The 27,527-nt window shown below is 40.4% G+C and overlaps 2 protein-coding genes across 4 annotated transcripts; both read right to left on the bottom strand.

Annotated features, from left to right (window-relative positions):
• Positions 1–383: 383 nt before the first annotated feature.
• Positions 384–6,052, bottom strand: LOC133018130 (Y+L amino acid transporter 2-like). Its single transcript, XM_061084445.1, has 9 exons — positions 5,542–6,052; positions 3,986–4,111; positions 3,751–3,895; positions 2,196–2,319; positions 2,010–2,113; positions 1,825–1,921; positions 1,588–1,737; positions 787–970; positions 384–478 (listed from the first exon to the last, which is right to left on the bottom strand). Exons 1-9 carry the CDS (start codon positions 6,038–6,040, stop codon positions 384–386), a joined length of 1,524 nt encoding a protein of 507 aa, XP_060940428.1. The 5' UTR covers positions 6,041–6,052.
• Positions 6,053–7,781: 1,729 nt separating this feature from the next.
• Positions 7,782–20,430, bottom strand: LOC133018444 (receptor-interacting serine/threonine-protein kinase 2-like). 3 transcript variants are annotated; one of them, XM_061084812.1, is made up of 11 exons: positions 19,876–20,430; positions 18,203–18,356; positions 16,698–16,853; positions 15,723–15,880; positions 15,113–15,162; positions 14,856–15,017; positions 13,780–13,865; positions 11,759–11,827; positions 11,494–11,590; positions 11,055–11,252; positions 7,782–10,189 (listed from the first exon to the last, which is right to left on the bottom strand). In XM_061084812.1, exons 1-11 carry the CDS (start codon positions 20,076–20,078, stop codon positions 9,831–9,833), a joined length of 1,692 nt encoding a protein of 563 aa, XP_060940795.1. In that variant the 5' UTR covers positions 20,079–20,430; the 3' UTR covers positions 7,782–9,830. The 3 variants fall into 3 exon arrangements, with proteins under 3 accessions (XP_060940795.1, XP_060940796.1, XP_060940797.1); XM_061084813.1 differs by having other exon boundaries at positions 14,856–15,014; XM_061084814.1 differs by having other exon boundaries at positions 14,856–14,963.
• Positions 20,431–27,527: the final 7,097 nt, after the last annotated feature.

The following is a 27,527-nucleotide window of genomic DNA, read 5'->3' as shown; positions in this document are numbered from 1 at the left end:
ATACTTTTGTATGATTTACCTGTCACCACATGATAAGCATATGATGAATTCTTGAAAGAGACTATCATATTTACATCTTAACAATAAATAAAATGTCAGATTGAACTTTTATTGAATCCTCGTAGGAAATACTCCTCATTGTCTGAAGAGAAGTGTGTCACATTCGCAGAGGAAAGCAAGTCTGCAGTCTCTCAAGTGCTCGCTCCTCCTGGTGAGTCATCTGAGATGTCAGGGTTCCTCTTTCTTTTCTTTTTTTTTAGCATGACCTGGCACATAAACGCCATGAGTCCAGGCCAGGCTGTGCTGTCCATCGTGGGCCTCGTCGTTCAGGACAGAGGCCTCGGTGGCGGGCGGTTCCATGGACGTCAGCGTTCGACTGCAGTTCACTGCGCTTTAGCGCCTGCCTGTGTTTCTGTCTCTGTGTGGACTTCTGTCAGGCAGCAGTAGAGAAGAGTCTGGGTGCATCTGGTGGCAAACGCTGGAGGAGGGGAAGAGGGAAAGTGTGTTTGAGACAGAGGGAGTGGAAAGGCCAAGTGACGTATGGGACAGACTGTGTAAGGAAGTCAAACTCTCGAATGATCAACAGTAATCTCACTACGTGCAAAATCTCATGTCTTTGAATAAAGGTCAGTGTGTCAGAGGGGTGTTTTCCCTTTCTCACTTCTTCCTAACATGTTTGAAATGACCAAACAACCACAGAAGTGAATTGATAATCACACCATAATAAAACACAGAATAAACTTCCTACTGCTCGGGAATACAGAAGTTATTGTTAAAAAACCTTACCATTTAATTTCTGTATGAACTTGGGCCTCTTGTCCTCAGGCAGGTAAATGACCACATAGTAAACAGGCACACCAGAGAGCGCAATACCAATCCCTATTAGAGAGTTGATGGTGTCTCCGTACAGAGGAACAATGACTAAGAACAGGCTGCACAGGCAGTAGATGAAGGGGAAGAACAGGCTCAACTGTGGACAGAAGAACACACACACATTTGTTATATATCGCAAGTATTTGTGTGTGTCATGCACAAAACCAATAAAAGAAAATGCATTAATAATTGTCATTGTGGCGTGTTAATCCAGCAAGTATAATTAGATTCAGTAAAGTAAGCTTCACAAAGACATGAAAGGATCTCCTCAGTCTCAGTTTGTGTTTTAACAGTTAAAGGTTTAAGTGAAAACAAGCTAAATCTATTTAAGATGACATACAGTATATCTTAAAGTGGTAAATATTGTAACATAAATATAATGTAACATCGATTGTGAAAATTATCAATTCTGACAAATATTTTAACATTTGTAATACTGGTGAGTAGATAGAGCTGTCAGATAAAATAAGTAGAGTATAGATTACAGTCAAGTACAAAAGTCGCGTGAGGATGCATTGATGAGATCATTGATTAAAACCTAGCTGATGACAAGAGCACAGGTATCAAGACAGAATAAGTCAGATTGATCAACCAATATAATTAAGAAAATGTGTGTGTGTGTGTGTGTGTGTGTGTGTGTGTGTGTGTGTGTGCGTGTGTGTGTGTGTGTGTGTGTGTGTGTGTGTGTGTGTGTGTGTGTGTGTGTAGCAGCACCTTGACTGGCCTGTGTCGGTCAGGCTGAGTGACGCGCAGGTAAATGAGGCCGGCCACAGACAGACCCACATAGAGCCAGTAACTGAAGCTGAAGTAGTTGATGAGCTGGAACACGTCCTCCACACACAGAAAGATCAGGCCCATCAACCCCTGGAACCAGAGAGCGCAATGAAAACAGAGCATATACCAACACTGCTGTGACCACTGTCCATCATCTGAACAGTAAATGTCCCTCACATTGAAGAGCAGCGCAGGTATGGGTGTGTAACGCTCCAGGTGGATCAGACTCAGACTGTTGGGGAGGTGGCCTTCTCTGGCTCCAACGAAAAACAACCTGCATCATTGATGGAGATGAAAAGTCAAAGATGCTCTTCATGATGTCGTCCTGCGGTCAGTGTCTGTTCAGACTTTCTGGTTCTTACCTCGAGGCAGCGATGATAGAAGCATTGAGTCCACCGTAGCAGGACATGGCCACTGACACAGGAATGATCCACTTGAATGGCCCCAGTGCTGCATTCCCGAAGGTCTGTGGGATCAAATTCACATTTTCTTTTAGGCTCCGGGTCAACAAAGCCTATTAATACCTTAAAATGTCATCCAGGTCTTACCACAGCCACGGCGTCACTGGACAACAGAGATGGCATGTCCAGGACCACGTAGTACGCCACGTTGGTCAGCAGGTAGATGATGGTCACGATGGGCATAGAGATGGCAATGGCCAGGGGCAGATTTCTACAACAACAAGCCCAAAGTAAATTAAGCAGTGGAAACACAATGACTATGTAAACAATGGAAACCAATATTCTGATAATAATTGGATCCAGAAAATAGTGAATAGATGCTGTCCGTATTATATGATTACCCAGTATTACCCAAGTCCATACTGAGAATAAGCAATAATGAAAGTAAGACATGTGGAGTATTCATGGGTTTAGTTTAGTTACTTTTAGTTCAGTTTATTTCCTTCCTTCAGTGTTATCCAAAAACAAAACAATAAACTTATATACAAATTTATGATAGGAAAATAAGCAGGAAGGAGAAAATCTAAGATTTAATACATAAGATGTTCACCATACAAAGATCATTAAGTACAAGACTGCTCCCGGTTGAGATAAACCTTTTTGACTGTATTGGTCTTAGTTGCATTATAACATTCTCTTGAGTTGTCACAACATGTGAGGCAACCGTTTGACATCATACTTACATTATTCTTTGTAAAATGTAAATAGCAATATGATGTAATATTCTATATTCAATTTGTATAAATATTTAAATAAAAATGACGTCTAATTCAGCATAAAGTCGATAGCTGGATTACTGCTGATCATGTACACACAGTCAGTGACGTACTCTGTCAGCTGACCGGTGCTGGGCAGGAAGCTTAGTCATTACTTTTTGTTTCAGCTTGTTGTGTGGGACAGATGGTGGATGAGTCATGACTGTGTAGAGCTGAATCACAGGGTCACGTGATAATTTTCAGTCGGCTCAGCACAAACAGCAACACGTTTCATATATAAACAGAAATTTGAGCCGTTGTGAGTAAATAAAGTGCAAACAAACGTCTTCTTATTACTGTAATAGTGATAAAAAAAAAGTTGTCATTTACTGAATTCTAGTTTCTTAGTAAAGTCTCTGTGTGGTTATTTTTAATTTTACTTTATTTACAATTTTCAGAGATATATTAGCCCTTTAGCTCTGACTTTTCAAATTAAAGATTCAAAAGGCTTTATTGTCAAATGTAGGAATCAGTTATTGATGCAATAAAATTCTTATAAATATATCCAGCAATGTCTTTACCTAGTCATGTTAATAAATATCAAAATATAAGAATATTCAAAAAATTATTAAATAAAAAACGGAAAACAAAGATAAAGAAAAAAATTGCACATTCATATCCACTTACCAAACGCGTTATACACATTCATTCATACATACAGAGGTAGACAGATGTTTCAGTGGTTGCAAGGAATGCAAACGTGTGCTGACAGTCTGTTGTGTGAAGAGACTGTCAGTGTGCGTGTTGTCAGTTCTGTAGGGAGGAGTGCAGTGGCAGTGGTTTGAAGGTGTTCATCTGTCTTGTAAAATGTAGAGTGAGTCCACAAAGGCTCGAGTGTGTGTTTACATGCCCTCGAAATGCTTCTTCCATGCGTCTGTCCTCATTACCTTTCTGGATTCTGAATTTCCTCAGTCACAAAGTTCAGTGTGTCCCAGCCGGAGTAGGAGAACAGAGCCGAGTAGAGGGCCAAAGCTATCGGCCCAGGATCCGTGGCGGAGCCCTCAAAAGGACGATCGAAGCTTTTTGATTCTCCTTCACAAAATGAGAATTCAGAGTTTGAAACGCATGACGTTTATTTGACTGTGTTTTCTCTGATGGATTCTTAAATGTATTTGTACTTACCAGTGGATAGTTTCAGGATTCCTACAATGATGATGAGGATGAGTGCCATGAGTTTGGCGTAAGTGAAGATGTCCTGGATCAGAGTCCCCCACTTCACATAGGCACAGTTCACAAAAATGAGCATACCTGGACAAAGCGGAGGAATAAGGTGATGAATGAACCATTCCCTACATGGCTGAGACCATAATTTAATCAAACAAGGCGCAACACAGCGTCAAGTTCAACCTCTGCTGTCTTATGAGGTTGTATTTGCCCAGCCGGTAAAGAGGAACCCCTCGGGAAACAACTACAAACCCTGCAGGTCAGCTGGTGAAACTCATTTTATTACAAGTTGCAGATGCCTGCTCACTGATCAGCACAGCAGATCCCTGACCATCTCGTCTGAGCGTCTCAATCACGACAGAGCTGCTCTCTCACCCAAATACCAGTTCTGCTGCTAGCCACATTCTTCAAAGCACAAAGCTCTGCTGTGAACCACAGTGTTATTTTTACAGGACTGTTGGTCCAACTATAGCCGGTGCCAGTCGCACAGAGGGTTACTGAGTTTGACCCCGGGATGAATGGACATGTTAGTCTTAAGACTGCTTCCTGTGACAGCTTCAAAATAAAAGCCACTGCATGTTTTACCAGCGGAAAGCTTGTAAAGTAAAGTACAGGCAGCAGGAAATGTGTGGTGTGTATTTGCAGTAAATGAATTCATCTGATCCTCAGTTGGGACAGGGAACAAACACTTGACACCAGTAAGGTCAAATTTAAAACACTAAAACTGGAAAAATGATATTTACCTTTTGAAAAGTTCCCTGATTCAAATCAACCATAAGAAAGAGGCAACCAACAATTAAAATAGTCATACAGGCAATTATCAATTTTAATTAAATATGTTCAAAACTTTTTTGGACCACAAACTGTGTACAATGGTGCCTTAAGGTTTATTACTGGCTGTGGATATATTGTACACTACTGTATGATGAATGTTGCTGCTAACCTGCCGTCTCTTTATGTCCACAGACTTTCACCATGGTTCACTTTTTACATCTCTCCTTGGGCTGGTTCCTCCTCAACTGTGTTCATACATTTGTGAAAGACAAAACCAACATGACTTGTACTCTCACAATATTCTCCACATGTTGGTCCTTAGAGTTAAAAACAGATCTTGTCTCTTACTGGAATCATCTACAGAAGGACGTGCAATTGTCAGTGTTGGTAACTATGGTTTTTAAAAGTCCGTTTTAATGGATAGAGAATATAGCTCTACTGGTCACTATGGATGCTCTTAAAACTTTTTATTTCCACTTGGAAGGTTTTATGTGTTTTGTTTATGAGCTGCATTTCACTGTTTGTATTGTTTTTCTTGTTGTAACAATGTTTGGCTGCCTTCCTGGCGAGAGACTTAAATCTAAATGAGATGTGTACCTGGCTTAATAAAGGTTATATGAACTACTTTTGTTTGCTTTTTTTGTCATGAGAAATCCATTAATATCTTTTCCTAGGTAATGAATGAAATGCTGAATTTTGTCTGTCCCACACGCTCATTCATTCACAGGAGTGTTTCTTACAGAGGCAGGCTGCTGCTATGAGGCGGATAGCATGGTACGGCGCCTGGCAGGTTGGGTAGAAAGCCTCCACCAGGTAGTTGGCGAAGGTGAGTGAAATCACGGCCTGGCTGGCAGGCTCGATCAGCAGGATGGACGTCCACAGGCGGATGAAGGCCGGGAACCCACCGAAAGACTCCAGGATGTAGGCGTAGCTGGCTCCGGACTTGGTGATGGTGGTGCCGAGCTCGGCGTAGCACAGAGCCCCGAACACTGAGAAGACACCTCCGAGGGCCCAGATCAGCAGCGACAGTCCGTATGAGCCACAGTGCATGAGCACACCCTTAGGTGAGATAAAGATCCCAGAGCCGATCATGTTGCCCACGATGAGGCAGACCCCATTGACGAGAGAGATTTCTCTCTTCATGTGCATCTTCTCTTCTTTGACTGCATTTTGGGCCTTTAAGTCCTCAACAGAAGGAGCCCGTGAACGTGGGCATATTGTCTGTGACATGACCCCCATCTTCTGCCTCAGATCCCCCGTCAGTGATGCACCGCTGATATGGAGATTATGGAGGAGGAATTAAAGTATTTTCAAATTGAACTGTCAAATGACTAAGTTTGTTTAAGTCCAAAATCTCCAGGCTTAAACACATGAGCTGAACTTGATCATGTCAATGTCCAGTAAACAGGAAAAGGTCACACATGTGGTCACATCTCTAAGGAACACTGTGTAATAATCCATGAAATAAAAGCTAAAAGTATACAAACAGGACTTTACCTTCTTTTGGGGAAATTCTAAAGGTGTATTTCTCCTCCTGTGGTGTGTGTAGTGTCTGCTCCTCTACACCTAGCAGGGAGAATTCGCTGAGATCATATCTGAGTGGTAGCAACTGAACGGTCAATGTCGCAATCCCTGCAGCCACACACATCCACAGCGAGTGTTTTTCCAGGAGCAGGCGCTCTCGTGTTCCCCTCTGTGCTATTTTGAGAGACCAATAGGCCTCGCCCCGGCCCCCAGGAGCAGCACAGACACAGGGAGCAGAGCTGCTTCTGGGTCAACAGGACATAGGTCAGGAGATTGTTTGATATTGTGACATGCGCTGTCATTAAGGAGCTTTCTAAGTTCACAGTGTTGGCCGAGCCCCTTCTTCTCCATCAGTCACTGGATGGGCTGCTACAGGCCTTTCTCACAGCCGGCATGACTCAGTGTGAAAAGCACACTTATGACTTTGTCTCAATTCAGTTTAAGATTCCCGGTGAGACATGCCAGTGACAGTGAGCCAGCATCCTGAAACTGAAGCAGCTAAATGGAATTCAGCCATCATACATTGCATTATCTTCACCTTTGCTTCTACTTGGTGTTGATTTGTATTTGTTTTGCATCTTGGGGATGTGGTTTGCTTCTCTTTGTCTTCTTTGTGTCTTTTTGGTCATTTTGTTTTGTTAAGTTCTTGATCTTTTTTCATCTGTGGTCATTTCGCAGGTCCTTCATTCTCCTTTTGAATCTTTTTGAGGTTCTTTTTCTTCCTCACTCTCCCTAATGGTGACATTTGGTCCCAGGTAAGCCCGCTCAGTATTTCATGGTAGTATATGAACCCTTCCACTAAATGGCAACAGTTTTATCAAATTTCTTAAATTTTTGTAATGCTCCCACCTCCTATCCTCCATCAAGCTCTGTGTTGAGACAAACTAGTTTACATGAGTTTACCTGTAGTAGTGGAAAAGTGTGTAATCAGAAACCCCGGATGCAGACAGTAATATCCCGTTAGCAGAGGTGTTGAATGGACTAACCAGATGGGTCACTGGCAGATTGGAGAACATTGTATTGTAAATGACTCTGTCCAGGACTTCCTCAGTGTTATTCCTATTTTTTTTCTCACAGTGATCCCTCGACTAGCTCAGTCCACAACCTATAGTCATTAGACTTGCCTTGATGTGGTGTGATGCAACCTTAACTGTGAAGGCAGATCATCAAACAGAATTGTACAGCCTTGTTGTGATATAATTCCACTGAGCAGTGAATCAAACTCAGTATTCTCTGTCCCTTTCAGCGGCTGCAGGTTCGGTTTCGACCCAGCCCCTCGCTGTATGGCATCCCCGCTCACTCTCCCCCTTTTAAACTCTGTCCTGTTCTAATTAGGGCTAGATACAAAGAAAATATCATTATAAGAAAAGTGTTTTGCCAACAAACTATATATGACCTTTGGATTATTGTTGCATACAAATAAATCAAGAGGAAAGACGACGACAGCAGGCAGAAGTAAAAGCAGAATACCAATTTTATTGATGAGTTTGATGCGGTACATGAAAAATCTGAGTTCCTGTTGAAATCACTGCTTCACGCCAACTGAAATTTAATTTAACACATATATCACAGTTTGATAAACCAACTCCTAAATGATAGGCTGCTGTTTTGCACAATTCTACAGATATCAAATAAAAAAAAGGTTTCTAACGAGAGATCACAGATGAAAATATTTATAAAAACATAAAACTATCATCTACAGTACAGAATATGCTACAACATAGCATAGCATAGCATAACATAGCATTTGTACTCTTTATTTGATATGTTTGTAAAAGTCCTTTATATGTTACTATAGATGCGACCAGAAGCAGAATATTAGGCATAGTTATCAAACATGAGGCGATACTAGTCCCATATTGTGGAAGTACATTGACCTCGTTGGCCTTCCTATTGACATTTAGATGATGGTTGTCAGAGTGGAATATTTATTGTAAAAGAGTGTAAAACGACCTGTTGTGGCTTATTTCTTACCATGTTTTTGAACTGCTATTTACCTTGGACTTGTTGACCGGGGAGTGGTACATCAACTTAATGCTTACAAAAAAAGTGCGTCTTTTCATAGAAATTGGAACAAAACTAATGGTTATTCTGTGATGAATGTTGGATTTAACAGAGATAATACCTCAGCTACAATTCTGTTTTCTAAGCACCTATTTAAGAGTCAAATCACTGATGAGGACACAAAGGCTATTCATGAAAGAACTATTTACATTCACATCAGAGATGAAACAATTAGTATAACGACAGAGAATTAACCTGCAGGAAAAATAAATTATTAGTTTCTTCACTTCATTGTCAGCGGCACAAAGGAATGAATTAAGTAACAGTGAACTGTGCAGCTGACAAACAGGTTTAAAATAGTATTTACGGGGATTATAGAAACAGACAGAAACATTAACTACTTTCATTTTCAGCAGATTAGGCAGCACAGATACAGTAGAAAAGTGAAGAGTAACAAAGTGACTGAACCTACAAGCACAGCAGGTTTGTTTCCTGCTTGTGTTTTGCAATTGTATCGACTCAGTAGGATAAAAAAAATTTTAAAAAAACCTTAGCTCAGAGGGAATGGAAGAACTGTGACTCCTGAAACCTCGAGTCTCCCGTGTCTAAAGTGAGTATTATTATAAATACAGAGAGCTGAGGCCACTTTTATGAAGATTAAACAAATCAGAAGGCCGATTACTTTGTTCCATTTTTACTCAAGGTATACACATCCAGACACACACACGCATACCCCTCATTGTGAGTTTTATGTTACAATCTCAGCTTCCTCACACGTCCCAGCCAGTCTTTATCTTAACAGTAAATGGAGGAGGACAGTCACATGACCCCATTCCAGCAAATGAACTCGTTCCTATGTTTCAGCTGAATTACGAGAAGCTGTTGATGTTCAAAACCACCACGCTATCAACAGCTGTGAAGCTTTTCTGACTAGGCATTTTCTTATTTGTTTTCGAGCAAAGACAGACTCAGTGGAATTATCAGGAAACTTAGGTCACAACTACATGATAGTTTAACATAAGATTGCTACAGCAGGAATAAACTTTGTTTTTGCTGCAGGTTTTCCAGCATATTAACATTCCTCCCGTCATTTACTCAGATCAACTGAGATTACCAAGAATCTTTGTGTTCAACACATATACACACATAAGTGTTCTAGGCTACATACATCACATAGACATACATCAATGTGAATTTGAAGACAAAGAGGAGAGACATCCAAAAAGAGTGAAACCCTGTCATATATCCAGTCAGTATGAAAAGACTATAAATAAATCACCTCAGTAAATCCATAACATTGTTTAAAATAATAATCACTGATTCAGTCAAAATATTTTGATTCTGATAAAACAGAATCTAGTCCTTCTCTGGTTGAAGTGGAAATTACATTTCAAAACCACCTGTTACTGTGTCTCCTTTTCCTCAAGCAGCCGGTCCTCGGTCTTCTGAGGGAAATACAAAACCATGCTCACCACCCTGATGACAGCAGAACCACTGAGAGTCAACTGTAGTTTGGCTGGGACGTGTACAGAGGCGGAGCACTGGGAGCCAGGGCGGTGGTCGGGGAGCAGATTTCCGGCGGATACGGCTTCAGGCCCATCTGCTTGTTGTCGTACAGCTTGCGGACGATGATGCGACAGGAGTCTTCGTTGTGCCGGTGACAGTTGTCCAGGAGCTGGCGGACCTTGGCGGTGCGCGTGGGCTGGGTATTCACGCGTTCGTAATCTTCTTTCATCAGCCAGGACCGGGACAACAGGGCGTCCAGGATCTGGTTCAAACAGGCGTCTGTCATCTGGGTGACGATTTCCTCGCGATGAACCGCAATCCACTGAGTGATAGGACTGTGCTCTGCTGGAGGAGCTAAGGAGGAGAAAGAAGAACGATTCATGTTTTAGTGGTAAAATATGGTCAAATGTGGGATTAAGTCAAGTCTAGGTTATTTACATAGCACAAATTCTCATATTTGTTTTACAATCTGAACAACGTATGGCAGCCTCTCTTCTCATGCCACTGTTAAGATATAAACTAACAAAGGAAACAGGGGAATAAAGAAAGAAATGTCAGAGCATCATCCAGGACAAACTCCTAACCTGTGGCTATCTGTTTGCTAAGGTGGGAATACACTGTGCAAATTTAGGAATGATGTTCTTAAATTTGCTATAATCCAAAAGAGAGGCGTCGGTTATGGCATTTTGGTTTTGCTATTTTGCAGTAAGAAAGAAAACTATGTTTGAGAGAACATCTTTACCTCCATCTTTTTCTAGCTGTGCAATTGCCTCATGCCAACCATTGTATAAGAGGATTTCTGGGGAATTGACTAGTGAATATGCTTCCACTGTACAGGAGTGTGATGACCAATTCTGACATGTCAGAAATGTATCAGACCCAAAACGAAACTTGAAAATCAGTCAGACTTTAAATTAAGTCGCACAACTCAGAAAAAGGGTGAAAATTCGTCTCAATTCACACTTTACGGGTAATTAGCCATTCTGATAACATGGCTCACCTCTCGGTGCACAAATGTTCAACCAAAACAAGCCTCCCCCTCCAACACTATTTAGTAGGGTCACTGTCACTGCATTCCTGTCTTAGATTAGTTAAGAAATTAGGATTAGGAGATTACTTTAAAGAAATACAAACAAGCTAGTGCGAATGATAATGGGTGCAGCTAGATCATTTTCCAGGGTTGACTCAGCACGGTGTAGTTAACTTTAACTGCTTTTACTTTGCGGCTGCGGCTGCGGCTTGAGGGACGGTTTGTCCAGTGGAGTTTTGCACTCGGTAAACGGCAGGCTGGGTTTGATGGGAATATTCCAAACATTCGGGAGCTCTGCGGTCGGGACAGTGTTGAGGTTGTTTTTTTGGCTAGGGTCCTTCAGAAACTCTGGAGGCTCCAGCATGGGATCGAGGTTTGATGATGAATCTGCATAAGAAAGGGCAGAGGAAGAGGTGCGATGTACCCAGGAGATGAACGAGACTGGCATTGTCAACAGATGTTATATAACATGTTCCATCTGGAACCGCTGGGCTGCGCCTGTGTTGTAAGAAACATTCTCCTAAATGTTGTACATTAGTTCAGATAGTCACAGCAGCTTAACCACATAATAACTGATGCTGTTTTAAACATGTGTTTAAACATAAAACACATGTGATGTTGTCATTACCTTTAGACTCTGCTGGACTGCTACTGATGAGAGCTCCTGGTAGAGATATGTTTGAGTCCTGAGATGAACAGGAGCCTGAGCCTGAGGTGGGGCTCTTCTGTAACAGAACAGTCACTGATATTTAACTTCCACACACACACACATTAATTAACACACAATTTCGACTTAGATTTAGATATTTCTACAGTCATATTAGTTTAACAGCTGATTGTATGTACTCCTCACAGCATATGCTAAACATAGGTAAAAATGAGAGGTTACTGACTGGGGGGCTGGGCCTAACCTCCGGCCCGGGCAGGGGCTGAGGCGAACAGCAATTCGTTCTCTGCCTTAACTGTGGAGGGAGTAAGAGGAGAACAAGGGAATGAGACAAACTGAAACGAGTGGGCAACCATCATATGTTAATAATGTGCTAAAGTGAATAAACCAGAATCAGGACTAACATATACTGTATGAAGCAAAACACACATGGAGGGGAGTTTGTATTGTAATGTGTCTGTAACATAGTCTTTATAGGAGTGATTTAAAAGCTGCATCTTTTGTGTGTTGGAGAGGAAATAGTGTTATAAGGCCGCTTCTTTGAACAAAGGACCAACACAGTTTAACCAGAGTGCAGCAAAGTTCATGTCGAGCTGCAGCCTACAAGGAAATGTCTGCTGCAAGCATAAACTTAGTAGTTATTGAGAGTAGTGATTTACAAAACACAAAAACTGAAAAGAGGAAGGAAATGTTAAAGGGAAATTAGGAACTAGAATACTTTGACCTGTCCCCTTCTCTTAAGTCACAGCAAACTGCCCCGGATTACACACCAGCTAAATAAAGGTTTTATTCATGCAAACACATCCAATATCCAGCTCTAGTTTACTGCTGCATTTGTCTCTGAACAGGGAGATTCCCTTTAGCATCTATTTCCCTACAGGTGGTCAGTTGAATGTTGTGGATCACGTAGCGGTTCATCTTCAGAAGATTATGGGCGTCCCAAATCATGATGATAATGTTTTCAATAGAGCACGACTGAGTACTCGGCTGGCTGACATGAATCATTGGAAAGGAGACTTTCACAGACATCGGAGTTAATGTTTGCAGGGATGGCAACTTTAATCATACAGGAGAGAGAATACAGAAAAAATGTGCTCTTACTTTTAAGTTTCATGACTTTATTCCATATTTTTGGTTGTATTTATGTTTTCGAGTTTGAAAACAATTTCTATCAATAAAAAATATATATATCTATTAGGGCTGGGCAAGTTAACTCGTTTTAATCGAGTTAACTCAAGTGATGAGTTAACTCGATTAATTATTTTATCTCGCATTAACTCAGGTTTGATTATTTATTGTTTTATTGTGAAAGTCAGGCTTTTATTTTGTGAAAGTCAGTTGCTGACTGCTGCGGAACAGGAAAAAAGAAAATAATTGGCGGATAAACAACCATGGATAAGGGTACGGAGCTTTTACATGGCCATTTTCATTTTAAAGTTCTTCCAGACGGCGGAGTCGACAGAACCAAAGTAATTTGTAGCCACTGCCAAGGTGAATTTTCTTATCACCGGAGTACTTCCAGTCTAAAATATCACCTAAATGCAAAACACACAGTTGATATCAGCAAATCACTCAACGAAACAGCTTCGGCAGACTACGTTAGACGCAGGGAGGAGTATACATTTTTCATAACGAAGAGGATAACATTAATGCCCTGGCAGTGGCATTGACCTTTAATTTTGTATTTGCTTTGATAACATTGTTAAGTTGAGATTTACACTGAATATTCTGCTACTGTATTAAATGCTGATGTTAAAAGTGTTTGCACAACAAATGTTATGGCACTTTCGTTCATATGGCAGAACATTGAAAATAAAATTGCGCTATACACTACTTTTTAATTCATTATTGGATTTTGCGTATACAAATGCGATTAATCGTGATTAATCAGGGAAATCATGCGATTAATCGCGATTAAAACTTTTAATCGTTGCCCAGCCCTAATATCTATACATATAGATATATATATATATCGTTATTTTAGTACTTTAAAGTTTTTACAATGTAATATACCAGAAATAACAGAAATCAGTCGGGTTATACTTTTAATATAATGCCAATTTTTCTAACAGCTACATTACCAATCTCCCCATTCTGTTTGTTTTTAAAGAAAACTTTCCCACTGTCCACATTCACATATCCATCATCTTCCATTAGCTACACCACAGTGAATCAGACCATGAACACAACGTCCCCAGCTTGCCCCTTGTTTTTGGTTGAAGACTGTCAGCTCTGGCAGTGACTGACCTTTGACCTCTGGATCTGCAGCACGGCTTCTAAAAAGTCGATCTCGTCAAAGTTTCTCACCATGGGCTCCAGCTCAATCAAACACTCTGTAATGGAGGTAAAAGCTCTGTTAGCTGGGGGAGGGGTCAGAAACCTGCCACTTCACTGGTGGAGGTACTTTTCTTTAGGCTATTTTTATAGATAGATAAGAGAAAGCTTTATAATCATCAAAGCGTTTTGTAAAACAACTATTAGCTCATAAATCTGCTGCATGTTCTGATTAACATGCAGCTCAAAACAAGGAGTTGGTTTGGTTATGGTCTTAATATTAATACGTGCAGTCTGAAGGAATGTCGGGAGAGAATAACATGTGGTTTCAGGGACAGGAAGCTGATTATTAGTCAGCGCTTCGTCAGGGTAAAATTCATCCCAAGATGGATTTGTCTGTTACTCAACATGAACAGACCATCCCAAACTGTGAAAAGGACAAATAATTCAGCAGGTGGAATCTTTTCTTATCTCTCGATTATCTACACCACTTTATACCTTAAACATACAATATGTGACGTCAGCTGCTAAGGGTCTGAACAATAAAAAAAGAGTTTGACGATGTTGTGAAGCAGCATGGGATCGAGTGGCTGTCTTCACTAACTTAGTCAATTAAAATCGACAAAACGCGATTCAGACGCAAATCGTGATCAGAGATGTTTTATCGACTGTTTACACAGCAAACCGAAATATATAAATGTCATCCATTACAAAGGACCAATATTAACAGTGGAAGGAAAAAACTCTCGAACGGCTAACTGGCTAAAAGGATAGTAATGTGTTTTCCTTCATCAGGCGTTATTTTGCCCTGGAAACTACAGCAAAGACGGGTAAAGGCCCGGTTAAAACTAAATTAAAAGCGTCCATTACCTTGAATAAAACTCTGGATTTTTTCTGGGTTGGAAATTCATGGAAATATATTGGATAATGTAAGTACATTAGTCAACAATATATAAAATATATATTTAGCTATTTTGATACATTTCAATGAAGAATTGTTACATATTATATCTTTAAGGAGGAATTTGCAATATTCTGCCGGAACTTACTGAGGAAGGACGGTCGTTCGTCGGGATTGGTGGTCCAGCCGCAGGTGATCAAATTGATGAGGGTCCCTCTGCTGGGGATGTCAGCGGGCAGGCTGTCCAAGCTCGTATCTGGACGCATACCACGCAGCACACTGAACATGATCTGCATTGGGTTTGTCACTTCTGAACACACACAAAGTCAACTTAATAACAGGGTGACAACTCAAGCATGCATATATAAAATACTTTTAACAATTGATTTAACAAAGACACGTTACCTTCGTATGGTATCTGCCTAGACAACACCTCCCACATGATGATGGCATAACTGTAGTGTAAACATGAAGAGGCAGTCAGGGAAAATTCGGGTTGTGACGTCTGTTAACTGGTATTCCCCTTCAGACGTGAGGGACTTTACGATGAGCTATTCAGAAAAATGCTGCTTTGAGGAAGTGTGACGACTTATGGAGCTGTTGCAACAATTCAAACGGGTCTTTTATTGAATTATACTTTTGACTTCTTTTGCAATAGCCACTTCTCCCTCTCACTAGCAGATTCCTCAAATGAAACTGGCTGATTGTGCTATCGACGGATTGAGCCCTTGGCAGATGTTATTGTAGTGCTGGGTTTTGATATGCAAAGAATCCAGTCAAATGTTTGGCACATCATCTCAACTTGGCAAACAGGAAAATGTTTGACACACATTCCCTTTATCAGGGTGTGTATTATTGAAGTAAAGTTATCAAGAGATCCATTTTCAAATTTTGATCATTTGAACGTCATGTACATAAAACGTTTTAAAATGTGACTGATGATGTGGACGTTATTAACCAGATTCAGGGAGCAATTATTGTTTTCTAATCACGTTATTGGGATCGGTTGTCTCACCTGTACATGTCATGTTTCACATCGCCGCGGCGGCTCTTGGATGGTTCGTAATTCTCCGGGGGCATGTAGATCACTGTGCCCCCCATCTCTGTGGGCTTGGAACCTGAGCCTTTACTGACAGAGATCTGGCGCCATTTTGAAAGGCCAAAGTCTGCAATCTGGACAGAACAATAGCAGAAAGTAACCCACAAATATCAGCTTCGGAAGACATGTTTTTACATAAAGTCCGCCTCATTCATTTGGAACTGCACTTCTTGTGCATTGCGGGATGTAGTTTCATGAGAATGTAAAAAAAATGTGTTACCCCCCCATCAGGCTGTGTCTTTGTGACAATGCCATGCACAAACATTTTGAATGCATAAAAAACATAGTTTTTACTTATTGATTCAGTTGTTGATACTTTTCTATAGTTACCCGTGAATAACTTTATCTAGAAATGTTGAAAAAAAAGGTAAAAATTGGTATTCACCGTTTCCCTAATCTCAGACTGTGACCCACAGACTTCTTAAATGATCAGAACAACTGCTCAAATAACACTTCAATATCATGTATGAGAGAAAATTCTCTGGGAGCCTTGAACCAGAGAATTTGGGGCTTTTGCCTCACTCAAATAATAACCAAAATTATTTTCTGTTGTTTGACTAGAGTCATTTCTAATCCTAAAGTTTTTAAACACAATCTAAAGAAATCCAAAAGCAAATGAAATGGGACTTACATGATAGGACTTTGACACATAACCCAAGCTTAACCTCTATTTTTATTCTATCATGTATCCAGTTGTTGAATAAATGTCATGACAAAACATTGTTCAACTTGAGGTTAGGGTCCTTTAACACAATTTCTTTAGAATAAAAACTTTCATGAGGCAAAACTAAGGATATTGTTATGCATTTAAACATATATTTTGATCACATGAGCAATTAGAATGGAGCCATATTTTGCCAACAAACAGTGTAGAAATGAACACAAACAAACCTTGACATGAAATTCATCATCCAGCAGTATGTTTTGTGTCTTTAAGTCATGATGTAGGAGGGGTGGGGTCATGTTGTGGAGGAAGTTAACCCCCAGTGCGATTTCATACAGGATCCTCAGTCGTAAAGGCCATGCGAGATCAGGGTATGTGTCTTTCTGTAGGAAGACACAACAGAGCAGATATATATATTTTTTTTTTTAAATCGACACAGTTATTTTGCAAATTTGTCAAAAATAAAAACTGAAAAATCACATACGTATTCAGACATTTGAAATTTAGTTTCTATTTGAGATGTTTTTCCACGATAATTTTAGTCGATGATTTGGAAAAGGACACAGCTGTCTGTATAATGTCACACAGATGACAAATCAAAGCATATCAGGGTAAAACTCCAAGCCATGAAGTCAAAGGAAGTGGCAGAAAAGCTCAGAGACGGGATTTTATCAAGCACAGATCTGAGGAATGCTATTCAAAAAATTCTGCTGCATTAAGGGTACCCAAGAGCCAGAGTGGTCCCCAATAGTGTAAAATGGTGGAAGGGCTGTCGAGGTGAGTCACCCTGACTAACTGATCCATCGGGGGGAAGGGCCTTGGGAAGAGAAGTGACTAAGAACCCTGTGGTCACTCTGCTTGAGCCCCAGAGATCTTTTGTGGAAATGAGTGTCCAGACAAAAGCACCTCCTTCCTTAGTGAAAGTTAAATTTATATCAAAATGATTTCAAGTTAAAAATGTTCACTTCAGTCGATATTGATAAAGATCAAGATAAGTCAAATTGTGTTTTTCTTATTTTGGCTCCATAATCACGGTTTTGGTTGTAAATTCCACTTTATTGGCAGAGAAGAACCAACACCTTCAGTTACACAGAAAATATTTTCTGAATCTGAGGTATATCCATTGTGTGCTATATCTCATCACTGTGTTTGGACGATATATAAACATTAAATCGATAATTAACTTATTATGTTGGTATAACAATCGATATTGTTGTATTGCCCCACCGTCAGTTAAAGTATACCTAAAGGGATTTCAGATTGAGAAACAAGATTCTCTGGCCTGATTAAAAAACTAAAATGACCCTCAGACCTCCCAACACATGGGAATTTCCCAAACCTTACTTCACTCTTCACATATTTCCCCCTGTTTTTTAGGGGCTGTGAATATATCCAGGTTTCACTTTTGGTTGCTATTTCACAAGCATGAAGTTACTTCAAACGCTTTCATGATGAGTGACACATTCAATAAAAGAGACAGCGGGAGAGATATATTTGCCAAAAGCAACAAAGAGTCTCTCTCTTCAGCCGTTCAAGAAACATAAGTGGAAAAACCAGAACTGTCAATGTGTCAATGTTAAATATGCAACTGTGACTTAAGATTTTTTTTACATGGTTCAACACTGCAAGGAAGATCGCACCCTTGTTGGTTTGATAGGTGACAAATGAGTTCTTCTTTCCTAAATGAAAGAGGAAGCCGTGACGGTCTTAGCCTCTGAGTGCTTGTAGTTACCTCATGGAGCAGCAGGTCCAGAGAGCCGTTGCTCATGAACTCTGTGACTATGCAGAAGAACTCCGGCTCGTTGCAGATGCCAAAGATCTGGATGATGTAGTTGAATCTGGCTTTGTGGAGCACCTCGGCCTCCTTCAGCAGGCAGCTTCTCTCTCTGAGACACAGCCAGCGATAGAGTCAGTCGAGTGAAGAAAATATCAAAACAGAGATGACATTTGCATTGTTGTGGATACAGACCTTTGCTTAGGGAAATTACATTATCACAATATCAAATTGGGATACTTGTGTATTCTTTATGTTAATAATGACCTACAGTTTCCTACTGTCACGTATAACAAGAGGCCAAATTATTAATGTTTAAAACACACATTTTGTTAGTGTGAGCAGGTTGTGCTCAATTATTTGGTCGATGTAAATGAGTTAGATTATAATATTATTAAATCATATCACACTCCAATCTCATTGAAATTCAGCAAATGATCATTCCGAGTAACTGCCAATCCCTGACATCACTGCACAGTGGAATACGGGTCAGTGTGCTCTTTTAAATGTTGAGTTTCCCTTGAACCACACCTGCAGCACAGCAGACTGTTAAAGTGATCTAAATATAAAACCCTGCACCTCATCCAAAAAGTTCAATACTTCAAAGTCAAAGTATCAGCTGATATTTACTTATTAATGAAATATTAATAAATCAGCAAGAGAGGCCAAGATACTCTAGAAGTAATGTATGAACATTGTCTCCATTATGGAGTGTGCGAAGTGCGAGAGCAAGCAAATTGATTTTTATCTGTGAACCATTATAAATCAATACATCGGTCATGCTTCTTTAAATAAAAAAGAAAGTGTTTTTTATCATAAAAGTATTATGGTAAGTGTTTGTTTAAAAGAGAGCTTCTAAACATCCATGTCAAAGGTGGATTGTGGTTGAGTGACGGGGCCACAGAGCAAAACATTTACCCCAAAAGAGCCAATACAGGTTTAGACATGAGCAAGTTACCTTCCACCTAAACTGCAGGAATGAGGAATGAACTGATTATTATAACAATAAATGTCACAAAATTAATTATTTCAAGTTTAAAGAGTGATTTTTGCCCCACAGTTAGGGTTCTGGTTATACAAATGTATTAATGGACGGAGAATGACAAACGTTTTGAAAATTTGAGGAAGACCAATTACGTCTCGCAACTTTGTTATATCGCTCTTGATGGAAATCATATTACAGTAGTTATTGATATTGTTTCATTGCCCAGACCTTGTCAACCCAGATGCTTCACAGACAGAGCAGTGAAACAAGGGGGACACTGCGGATTACATCTGGGCAAACCAGGATATAATATATAGAAGTCAATATTTTCAATACAAAGCTTATGAATCGTGTAAGCACAGTGAGGAGGTTCGAGTAAATATGTCTAGATGTTTGTCAGTCTCTGCTAACAAAGAGTTTACAACCACAACCTTCACTCAGGAACAAACAATATTCATCTTGATTGATTTTCACCACATCGTGCTGCTCTACAGTGAACACAGAACCCACAGCCTGTGCCTGCGCAGTTTTGACTTTCCCATAAAACGTGACAGTAACAGTGTAAGTTTCTGTTCAAGTGTAAATTCGCATTTCCTTCCTTAAAGTGTGCAGTGGCCTCTACGGTCACATGATCTGATCCAGGTACCTTTCTCCCACAGGAGAGTCGAGCTTCAGGCACTTGATGGCCACGGTGGTCCTCCAGTCCGAGTGCTGCGCCTTGAACACGGTGCCGAAGCCCCCCCTGCTCACGTAGTACAGGTCCGTCAGCTTCTGGTAGGGGATCACCGGCAAGGTGCTGGTCAGGCTGCCCATGTTCACGCAGCCCAGCGCCGCGGCGTGAGGCTCCATGGCAGCTAGTGGAGATTGTGGAAGTGTGCGAAGCCTTCTTCCTCCGCCGGGTCCGCCACTGAGAGCAGAAGTGCCTCTTTAGCGGGACGCAATGAGGAAGCGTGGGTCATAAAGTCACGAACGGCTAGCAGGCTAAGCTAACGACAGTGCGGTGGAGGAGGGCGGCTACGTGGAGGGGAAGCATCCAATGGCCGGCGAACCCGTTTACTGACGAAACCCGGAGAGCACCCGGCGAACCGCAGTTAAATGTGAGAACTCAGACGTCCACTTGAGTTGCTGCCTGATGGCTGCTGTCAGTCACTGACAACAACACGGCGCCGCTGTCTGAGCCAGGCGGTTTGTTGTTGCTCATGGCGACACGCTTCCGGGTTTTTACCTGCTGCGTTCACTACCGCTTGTTTTTTACACACTTGTTTTTTCGGACAGTTGACCTCGTTTTTCTAATTTCAGGGTTGCTTTTCTAAGCACTCCACCGAGTAAATACATACTCTGAATCCAAAGATAAACCACACATTGCACTACAAGTCCGAAAACACATTTTCAGCGAGTGTTTGGATGCAGCAGTTTAGTTTCAGTTTGGCCGCAGCAGAGACACACACTTCATGAAATATTGAACGCATCTGTTAGTAGAGGGGATTTTAACGCGCTGGAGTTTCCCACACGTGGGAATTTCCTGACAGATATAAGTCTGATCCTGAAGAGTGTGAATCCCTAACAACACGTGTTCATTTTAATCTGTTCAAACATGCTGGAAACATGGGAATGGCATTCACATACTCTAACTGTCCGGGTAATTGATTTATGTTTTGAAACACAAACAAAGAATAGTTTTAGTCATTCTGAGGTGGAAAACTCACATCATCATTTTAGGGAGTAATGGGAATAATATTCAATAACTACACTCAACCACAATCACTTCCCACATTGTTAATCACCTGTTGTTTTGACTACAACTCTTACTTTGGAATAACAATTTGAAAAGCTTTTTCATAATTTGTGTGTTCAATATTCAAAATAATATTCAGAAGACTTAAGACACATCTGTGCTTGGTTTTCATATTTAGTTTTTTATTCTTTTGATGCATGTGAAGCAATATTTGTATTCAAGACAAATAGAAAACTGCATAGGTCCCATTCATTTGACTAAATTACATGATCTCTTTGCCGATGTAACTTCTAATCCTCACCGGCAAGAGAATAGACAACGCCCGTCAGGAGAGAATCTGGGTTTCTTTCATGCATTAGTCATTAAACAAATGGAGAGTCACAAATTAATCTTTTGGGGGATCTATAATGCACCTTCAAACTGCTTAGACTTAACCAATACCTTTCAATAATCGCTGCTGAACCAAACAGCCATCCTTCTCAGGAGAAGAAGTTGAGTAAATATAAGATGGAATGTGTTTTTGAATATATTTATGTCAAGTCAAAAATACGCCTAAACAAATTGTTTAGGTTTTGTACTGGTTGGTGATAAGCTCCCTTTTCACATAGTTTCACATATCAGAGATATTGGTTGAAATGAATACTAGAATACACACATCTGCCAAGACCCGAAGTTCCCCTTTAAATTCAAATCAAGCTGCACCATATTGTGCACACTTACACATATTGATCACAAAATGTATCAGACTTTTTTCAATGAAGAAAACATATTCTCCTTGGCGTAAGTAATTAAATATCTTCGTGGTTTTAGCTGATTATTTATCGAAAGTAGACTCGTTTTTATACCAAGGAGAACAGGAGGATATGTTTTCTTCCCTGTCCGTTTCTTTTTTTGTTCGATCAATTACCAAGAGAATAATTAATTGATTTTGATGGAAAAAGAAAAATCTTATTCCAAACTTGAGAAATTCTAAAAGTAATGTTGGATCTATAAAATGTACTGTGTCAAATCAGGCACAATAACTAAGGTAACGTTTTCCAATACACTATTTAAGTTAACCAATGCTTTAGTGATTGTATTTAACAATTGTATGGTTCCTTCAAAAACTTGAATTGAAGTGGGTTTGCATCATAGAGCTTCAATCTCATCCTCACATGTGACTCCACCATGTTTCTGGAGAGCTCCGCAGATTATGGTCAAATGGAGATGGATCCACATCTGATGTGGTCTAGTTTCTATCTGTATGGAGGAAGATATTATTTCAAGCACTGCACTCAGATAATAAAACGTCTCCATTTGTCAGTACAAGGATCCTGTAGAAAATCGTTAATATTTTCACAATTCGAACAATTACATCCTCCCTTTAGCATCATATCACTTTTTACAAGTTCACTTCAGATTCAGACAAATGGTCTGTCCATATAGGTATTCATACGTGTCTTATGGGGCTCTGATATGAACAGCTTTAAGTACATCAGTACACACCTGCCACCACATGCGTGTTGAGACACCACTTGTGATCACATTTCACTCCCATGCTCTCACTGTAAATAAACACACATATTATTATAGTTTGCAAAGAACGAATGTGATGTTTTCCAGCAGGAGGCAGCAATGCACTCTCCGCTGGTAATTAATTTAAGGGAGGACTTGCATTTTGCTTGCAAAGTTCATTCTACATATCTAAGCGCACCTCTCTGGCCTTAGGTATAAGGCCATATAAGGACTGTTGATAGACTAGTTTTGTCTACCCATAAAAATTGTGCCTCTCAGTGACATTTTCAAGGAACATTCCACACTGGTGCTGTTAAATATTGTGGCCCGTGTAAAGGGGGTTGTTTCTACACTCCTCATTGACAGGCTGAGGTCTCACTTCATAAAGAGCGTAAACTAGTCAAGTCCTGCCATATGCTTCTCATCCTGGGATGGAGGAACTATTTTCCAGGATGTGGTTAAAACCTTATTGACTTGATTCCCTACACCATTATCACTTCTTTTCTGGTGACCCCCTTGTACAGCTCTGTCCAACATAGCAGTGATGACTAGACTGAGGTAAGAAGAAGCTCAACTCAAGGGTTTAACTTTAAATATCAACTTATTTGAGAAGTATACAGCTATAAAGACAATTAGGAAGTAAGATTTAGATTTATGCCAAGTATCTTCAGTATCATGACACTGAAAATTAAAAAAAAAAAAGTTGTACTAGTACATAGCCTCTGTCATGAATGCTCATGCTTTAAAACTACTTTTGCAAAAAAAAGTAAATTGGCAAATCAGTGTGATCTGGTGATCCAAACAGTGCAACAGGGGTCCAGAAGCACAATTAAGTTCTGGGCAATATTTGACGAGATCCGGCTGATTTCAGATTGTTTGTGAATTCACCTATTCAGCCTGTAATACAGTTATACAGCTTTAATGTTGAGTTTGAGCGCTCCTCCCTTTCATGCGGCTCTCTTAGAGATACAGCTTTGGACTTGGACTTAGAGAGCAGCTTAATACAATATAGTCCCTGGCTTTTCCTTGATAACTCTACTGTCAACAAAAACTGTTGTTGCACATCTGTTGCTAGTGTAGTTGCACACATTAGCTTGAAAGGATAACTTGGCTTGTTAACTATATTGCGTGATCATTGCCGTCATCCAGAGCATCCTGCCAAGCCCTGTTCAAATAACCAGCAGATCAGTGCAGCATTGCTTGACACTGAACGGCCCAATCTATTTCAGCTGAAGTCCTGGCAATAACATCATAAGCAACTCTAATAATGCAGTACCTCATAAAATTACACAAAAGTATTACAAGGAGTTTTAAAAATTTGAGTAAAACAGCAAGTGCAACAAGAGTGCATCCTTTAATCACAATAAAGTGGAAAAACCAGTGTGTCTCGATCAGTGCCACAGGAAACCGATCTATGTTCACCTACAATCGAGAGCGGGAATCCCTTCAAACTTAGTGAGTTACAAAGGTATTTTTTTGTGTGTCTGTAAAAGGTCTGCAAAGTTTTAATGAATTAAGAGTCATCGAGCACAGTGGTAGAAGAAGGGATAGCAGGGGCTGTGTTGTTCAGCAGGATTACGCAAAAACTACTTTACACATTTCCATGAAACTTGTTGGATGGATGTGACATTGGTTAATAGGGGGGGTGAACTGAATCACCTATTCAACAACATGTGGACATTGAGATTGTGGGGGACTACCGGTGTGTTCACCTCAACAACAAACTGGACTGGTCCAAAAATACTGTACAAGAGGGGCTAGGGTCGTGTCCATCTGCTGAGAACACTTTTAAGGACTTTTTATGACACGGTGGTGCCTTCTGCAGTGTTGTATGCCTTTGTTTGGCTGCGGGTGCGGGTGACAGAAAAATACTCAATAAACTGATTAGGAGAGCCAGCTGTGTCTTGGACTGCCCCCTGGATTCCACAGAGGAAGTGGGTGAGAGAAGGATGTTAGGAAAGCTGAATTCCATCATGGACAGCCCCTCTCACCCCCTACATGACACCGTGGGGCCCTTAGCAGCTGTTTCAGCAGCAGACTGCTCCACTTATAGTGCAAGAATGAAACCTTCCACAGGTCTTTCATTCCCACTGCTGTCAGACTCTAAAACACCATCTGGAATGGAAAATAAGATACCCCACTGGATATGTCAATCTATTTACAATATTTTCACTATTTTTAACAGAAAATAACATTTGCATATTTGATTTGATTTAATTTGTATTATTCTATTGCCTTTTTATATTTCTTTATTCTCTTGTCTACCTCATTCTGACCTGCCTGCTGCTATAACAAGGGAATTCTCCTGGCATGTATATCAATAAAGTTGTATCTTATCTTATCTTTTTAAGATTTAAGATAAGATGGTACACTAAACTGCCTCAGACTGATTAATATATAATATATTGATATTCACAACATCGAATGCGAATAATTTATGAGTTGTAAATCACTCTGCTTTTACTAGTGTATTTTATTTTAGTTATGTAAAAGAGGTTATTTGTTTTAAGACTGCTTTCAAACCATAGTAACATAGATTTAACACCATATTTTAATAGCATCATAACTCAGTTTTAACACCATAGTTTAAACATTATAGTAACATTAGCTGCTATTTACAGATACTTCTGCCAGAACCTCACATCCAGTCAGCTCTTTATGGATACAACAATTCCCCCCAGAGCCTCAGGTCCTTATCTAAGTTAATACAATGTAGCTGTTGGTATGGATGGTACCACATGTCCCCTCACTTTCTTCCTCTTCTCCAGCTCACTGATCTAACCTGTTTTCCATTTCCAGTGGCTGGAACATCCCTGCCTACCTGAACACCTGCTCTTCATTTCCCTCATAAGCTCCCTGCTATTTATACCAGATTGTTTGATAATGTCTCTCGGTGATTCTCTTTGTGCTGCGCCTCCAGTGGACCCCCATTCTTTCTGCCTGTAGGTAGTTTGTCCATCAACCTCAAATATCTTTATTCATTGTGTCAGCCTGTGCTTGGGTCATAACTGCCTGTGCTCCTAAAGCAGCAGTCATGTGACAAGTCAATGATTATTACCTCCGCAAAGAAGGTTATGTTTCCCAAGCCGGGAATTGAACCCCTGTACTTCTGATTGGTGGACGACTGCCTTACCTCCTGAGCCACATGTCCAATGTCCAAGAGGAGATGATCCATGAAATTAAAATCTGTTTATTGCAGTAAAGTGAGTTAATCTATCTTCACCAATTTCATAGATTTGCATAAAATTACTTGGTTTACTTGTCTAGAGGAAGTTAAATCAGTTAAATCAAATATTGCATCATTATTGTTCAAACTGTGGATGTAAATCTTAAACTGCCACTGGACTTCCATTTATGTACACTAAATCTTCCCTAAAGTGGATTATGTAAGAACATGAGGAAGATCACCACTCGGGGTCCTTCCTTTCAAAGCAGAACGTTGAACTGTTTTTGTAGCAAAACACATCTATTTAGTTTATTTTTCATGGTGTACATTCTGACATGTCACAGTGGGAGAAGCAGGTGTTAATAATAAGAGGAACAGCGGCTCTCGGCTCGACGGTGGGCCGGCCTCGCTCCGCTCCAGGACGCTGAGACCGAGGCAGCGAGGAGGAATTCAGTCCCGATCACTTTTATCATTCACACCTGGGCTTCGCTGACTGACAGCTCCAAATGGTTTCTCTAAGAACAACCTGTCAGACTCAATAGTCATTATGTATTGCTGCAAAAAATCTGAGATGGGCAACAGTTCTGAGGTCTGGATCTAGGCACTATTGAAACCGCTTTAAATGTCCAACACATGCACAGTCAACCCATTGAAGGTAAATTCACTTACCGTGGGTGAATATATCTAGTTTGAGGACTGGGGTTGATTGACACCTGCCTGAAACTTCTGCTGCAGCTTGTAATGATAAGAGAAGCTACATCAGTTATCAATCTTATTTAAGTTTGGTGACCTCAGGTAATTCCAGGAATCTCCACCCAAGCCTGAGCGCTGGTTGCTCTCCAAAATAACGTGGCTGCTCTCCAAAAGTGAAGCCAACGCATCTTGACCAGCACCTGGTGGCTGGCTGAAGGAATAAATTGCAATTTGTTAGATGGGACATGAACCAAACTAAAGAGTCATTGTACACCTCAAATACACTTTTCAATGAATTGAACTTTTACCTTAGTCCAGGGCTAAAATAAGTTTGTCAGGGTTGTGCCTTTGACGGATTCATCACTAGGAAAGGTAAAATGCTGCAAAGGTCAAAGCTTTATGAATGCTCGTCACAACAACGAGTAGCCATGGGCTCCTGTCAGCAGTAACACAACATTTTTACATGGACACCAACAATCTGACAAAATGAGTTGCAAACATACCATTCATATCCCGGTCTGCATATTACAGAGCATTGTTCTGGTGACGCCTCACATCAACATTATGTCCTACTATTTGTTTACCCTGGAACCCAGGTCATGTGTCATCAGGTCATTAAAATTCAGTGTCGATGTCGAAAAAAGTCCTATAGGATGAAAGAATGTGATTAAAACGTATACATGCCTCCATAATATGATTAAGGGCAGAATACTCCACATGTGTTGATTTGATTATTGTTCATTCTGAGTGTGGTCCTATTCAGGTTAGGGTAATAAGAGAGGTTGTGTACATGACAGTGTCTTATTCATTATATTGTCTTTATCTGGTTAATAGCAGAATATTGGTGTCCATGTAAACGTGTCTAGAGAACATTTTAATAAAAGATTCCCACAAAGCAGGAGAAGCCATTAGATGACATCAAAATGTTTCACAAACACTTTCCCCAGTAAGTGTCATTGAGAAATGTCTGACAACACTGATAGTGGACCCCAGGTTACGATGTAACGAGATAAATGTTTGCTAAAAAAGCACTTCAAAACCCCCATTTGACTGCAGAACAACTTCAGGGATATTAAGCAGACTCTGGAGAGATGGAGCATGGTTCTTCTGTGCAGGGACACCTGTACAAATATGACTTCATCAGAAGAAAACCTTTTTGGCCCCTAACCACAAAACTCTGCATTAGTCCCAACAAGGCCTGTGGACCCGT

Source organism: Limanda limanda, chromosome 13 (genome assembly GCF_963576545.1).
Source record: "Limanda limanda chromosome 13, fLimLim1.1, whole genome shotgun sequence".
NCBI classification, from domain to species: domain Eukaryota; kingdom Metazoa; phylum Chordata; class Actinopteri; order Pleuronectiformes; family Pleuronectidae; genus Limanda; species Limanda limanda.
The sequence above is the reverse complement of the archived record's forward strand: the minus strand, read 5'-3'. Positions and strand labels throughout refer to the sequence as shown.

Bases quoted from the DNA above. Each gene is read 5' to 3' on its own strand.
- LOC133018130 (XM_061084445.1), bottom strand. From the start codon at position 6,040: ATGGGGGTCATGTCACAGACAATATGCCCACGTTCACGGGCTCCTTCT. The intron at 4,112-5,541 runs GTAAGAAACACT...CGCTTTGTCCAG, and splicing joins CATAGCAGCAGCCTGCCTCT to GTATGCTCATTTTTGTGAAC. The intron at 1,922-2,009 runs GTAAGAACCAGA...TCAATGATGCAG, and splicing joins TCTATCATCGCTGCCTCGAG to GTTGTTTTTCGTTGGAGCCA.
- LOC133018444 (XM_061084812.1), bottom strand. From the start codon at position 20,078: ATGGAGCCTCACGCCGCGGCGCTGGGCTGCGTGAACATGGGCAGCCTG. The intron at 16,854-18,202 runs GTAACTACAAGC...GTCTTCCTACAG, and splicing joins TGGACCTGCTGCTCCATGAG to AAAGACACATACCCTGATCT. The intron at 15,018-15,112 runs GTAACGTGTCTT...GTGTGTGTTCAG, and splicing joins TAGGCAGATACCATACGAAG to AAGTGACAAACCCAATGCAG.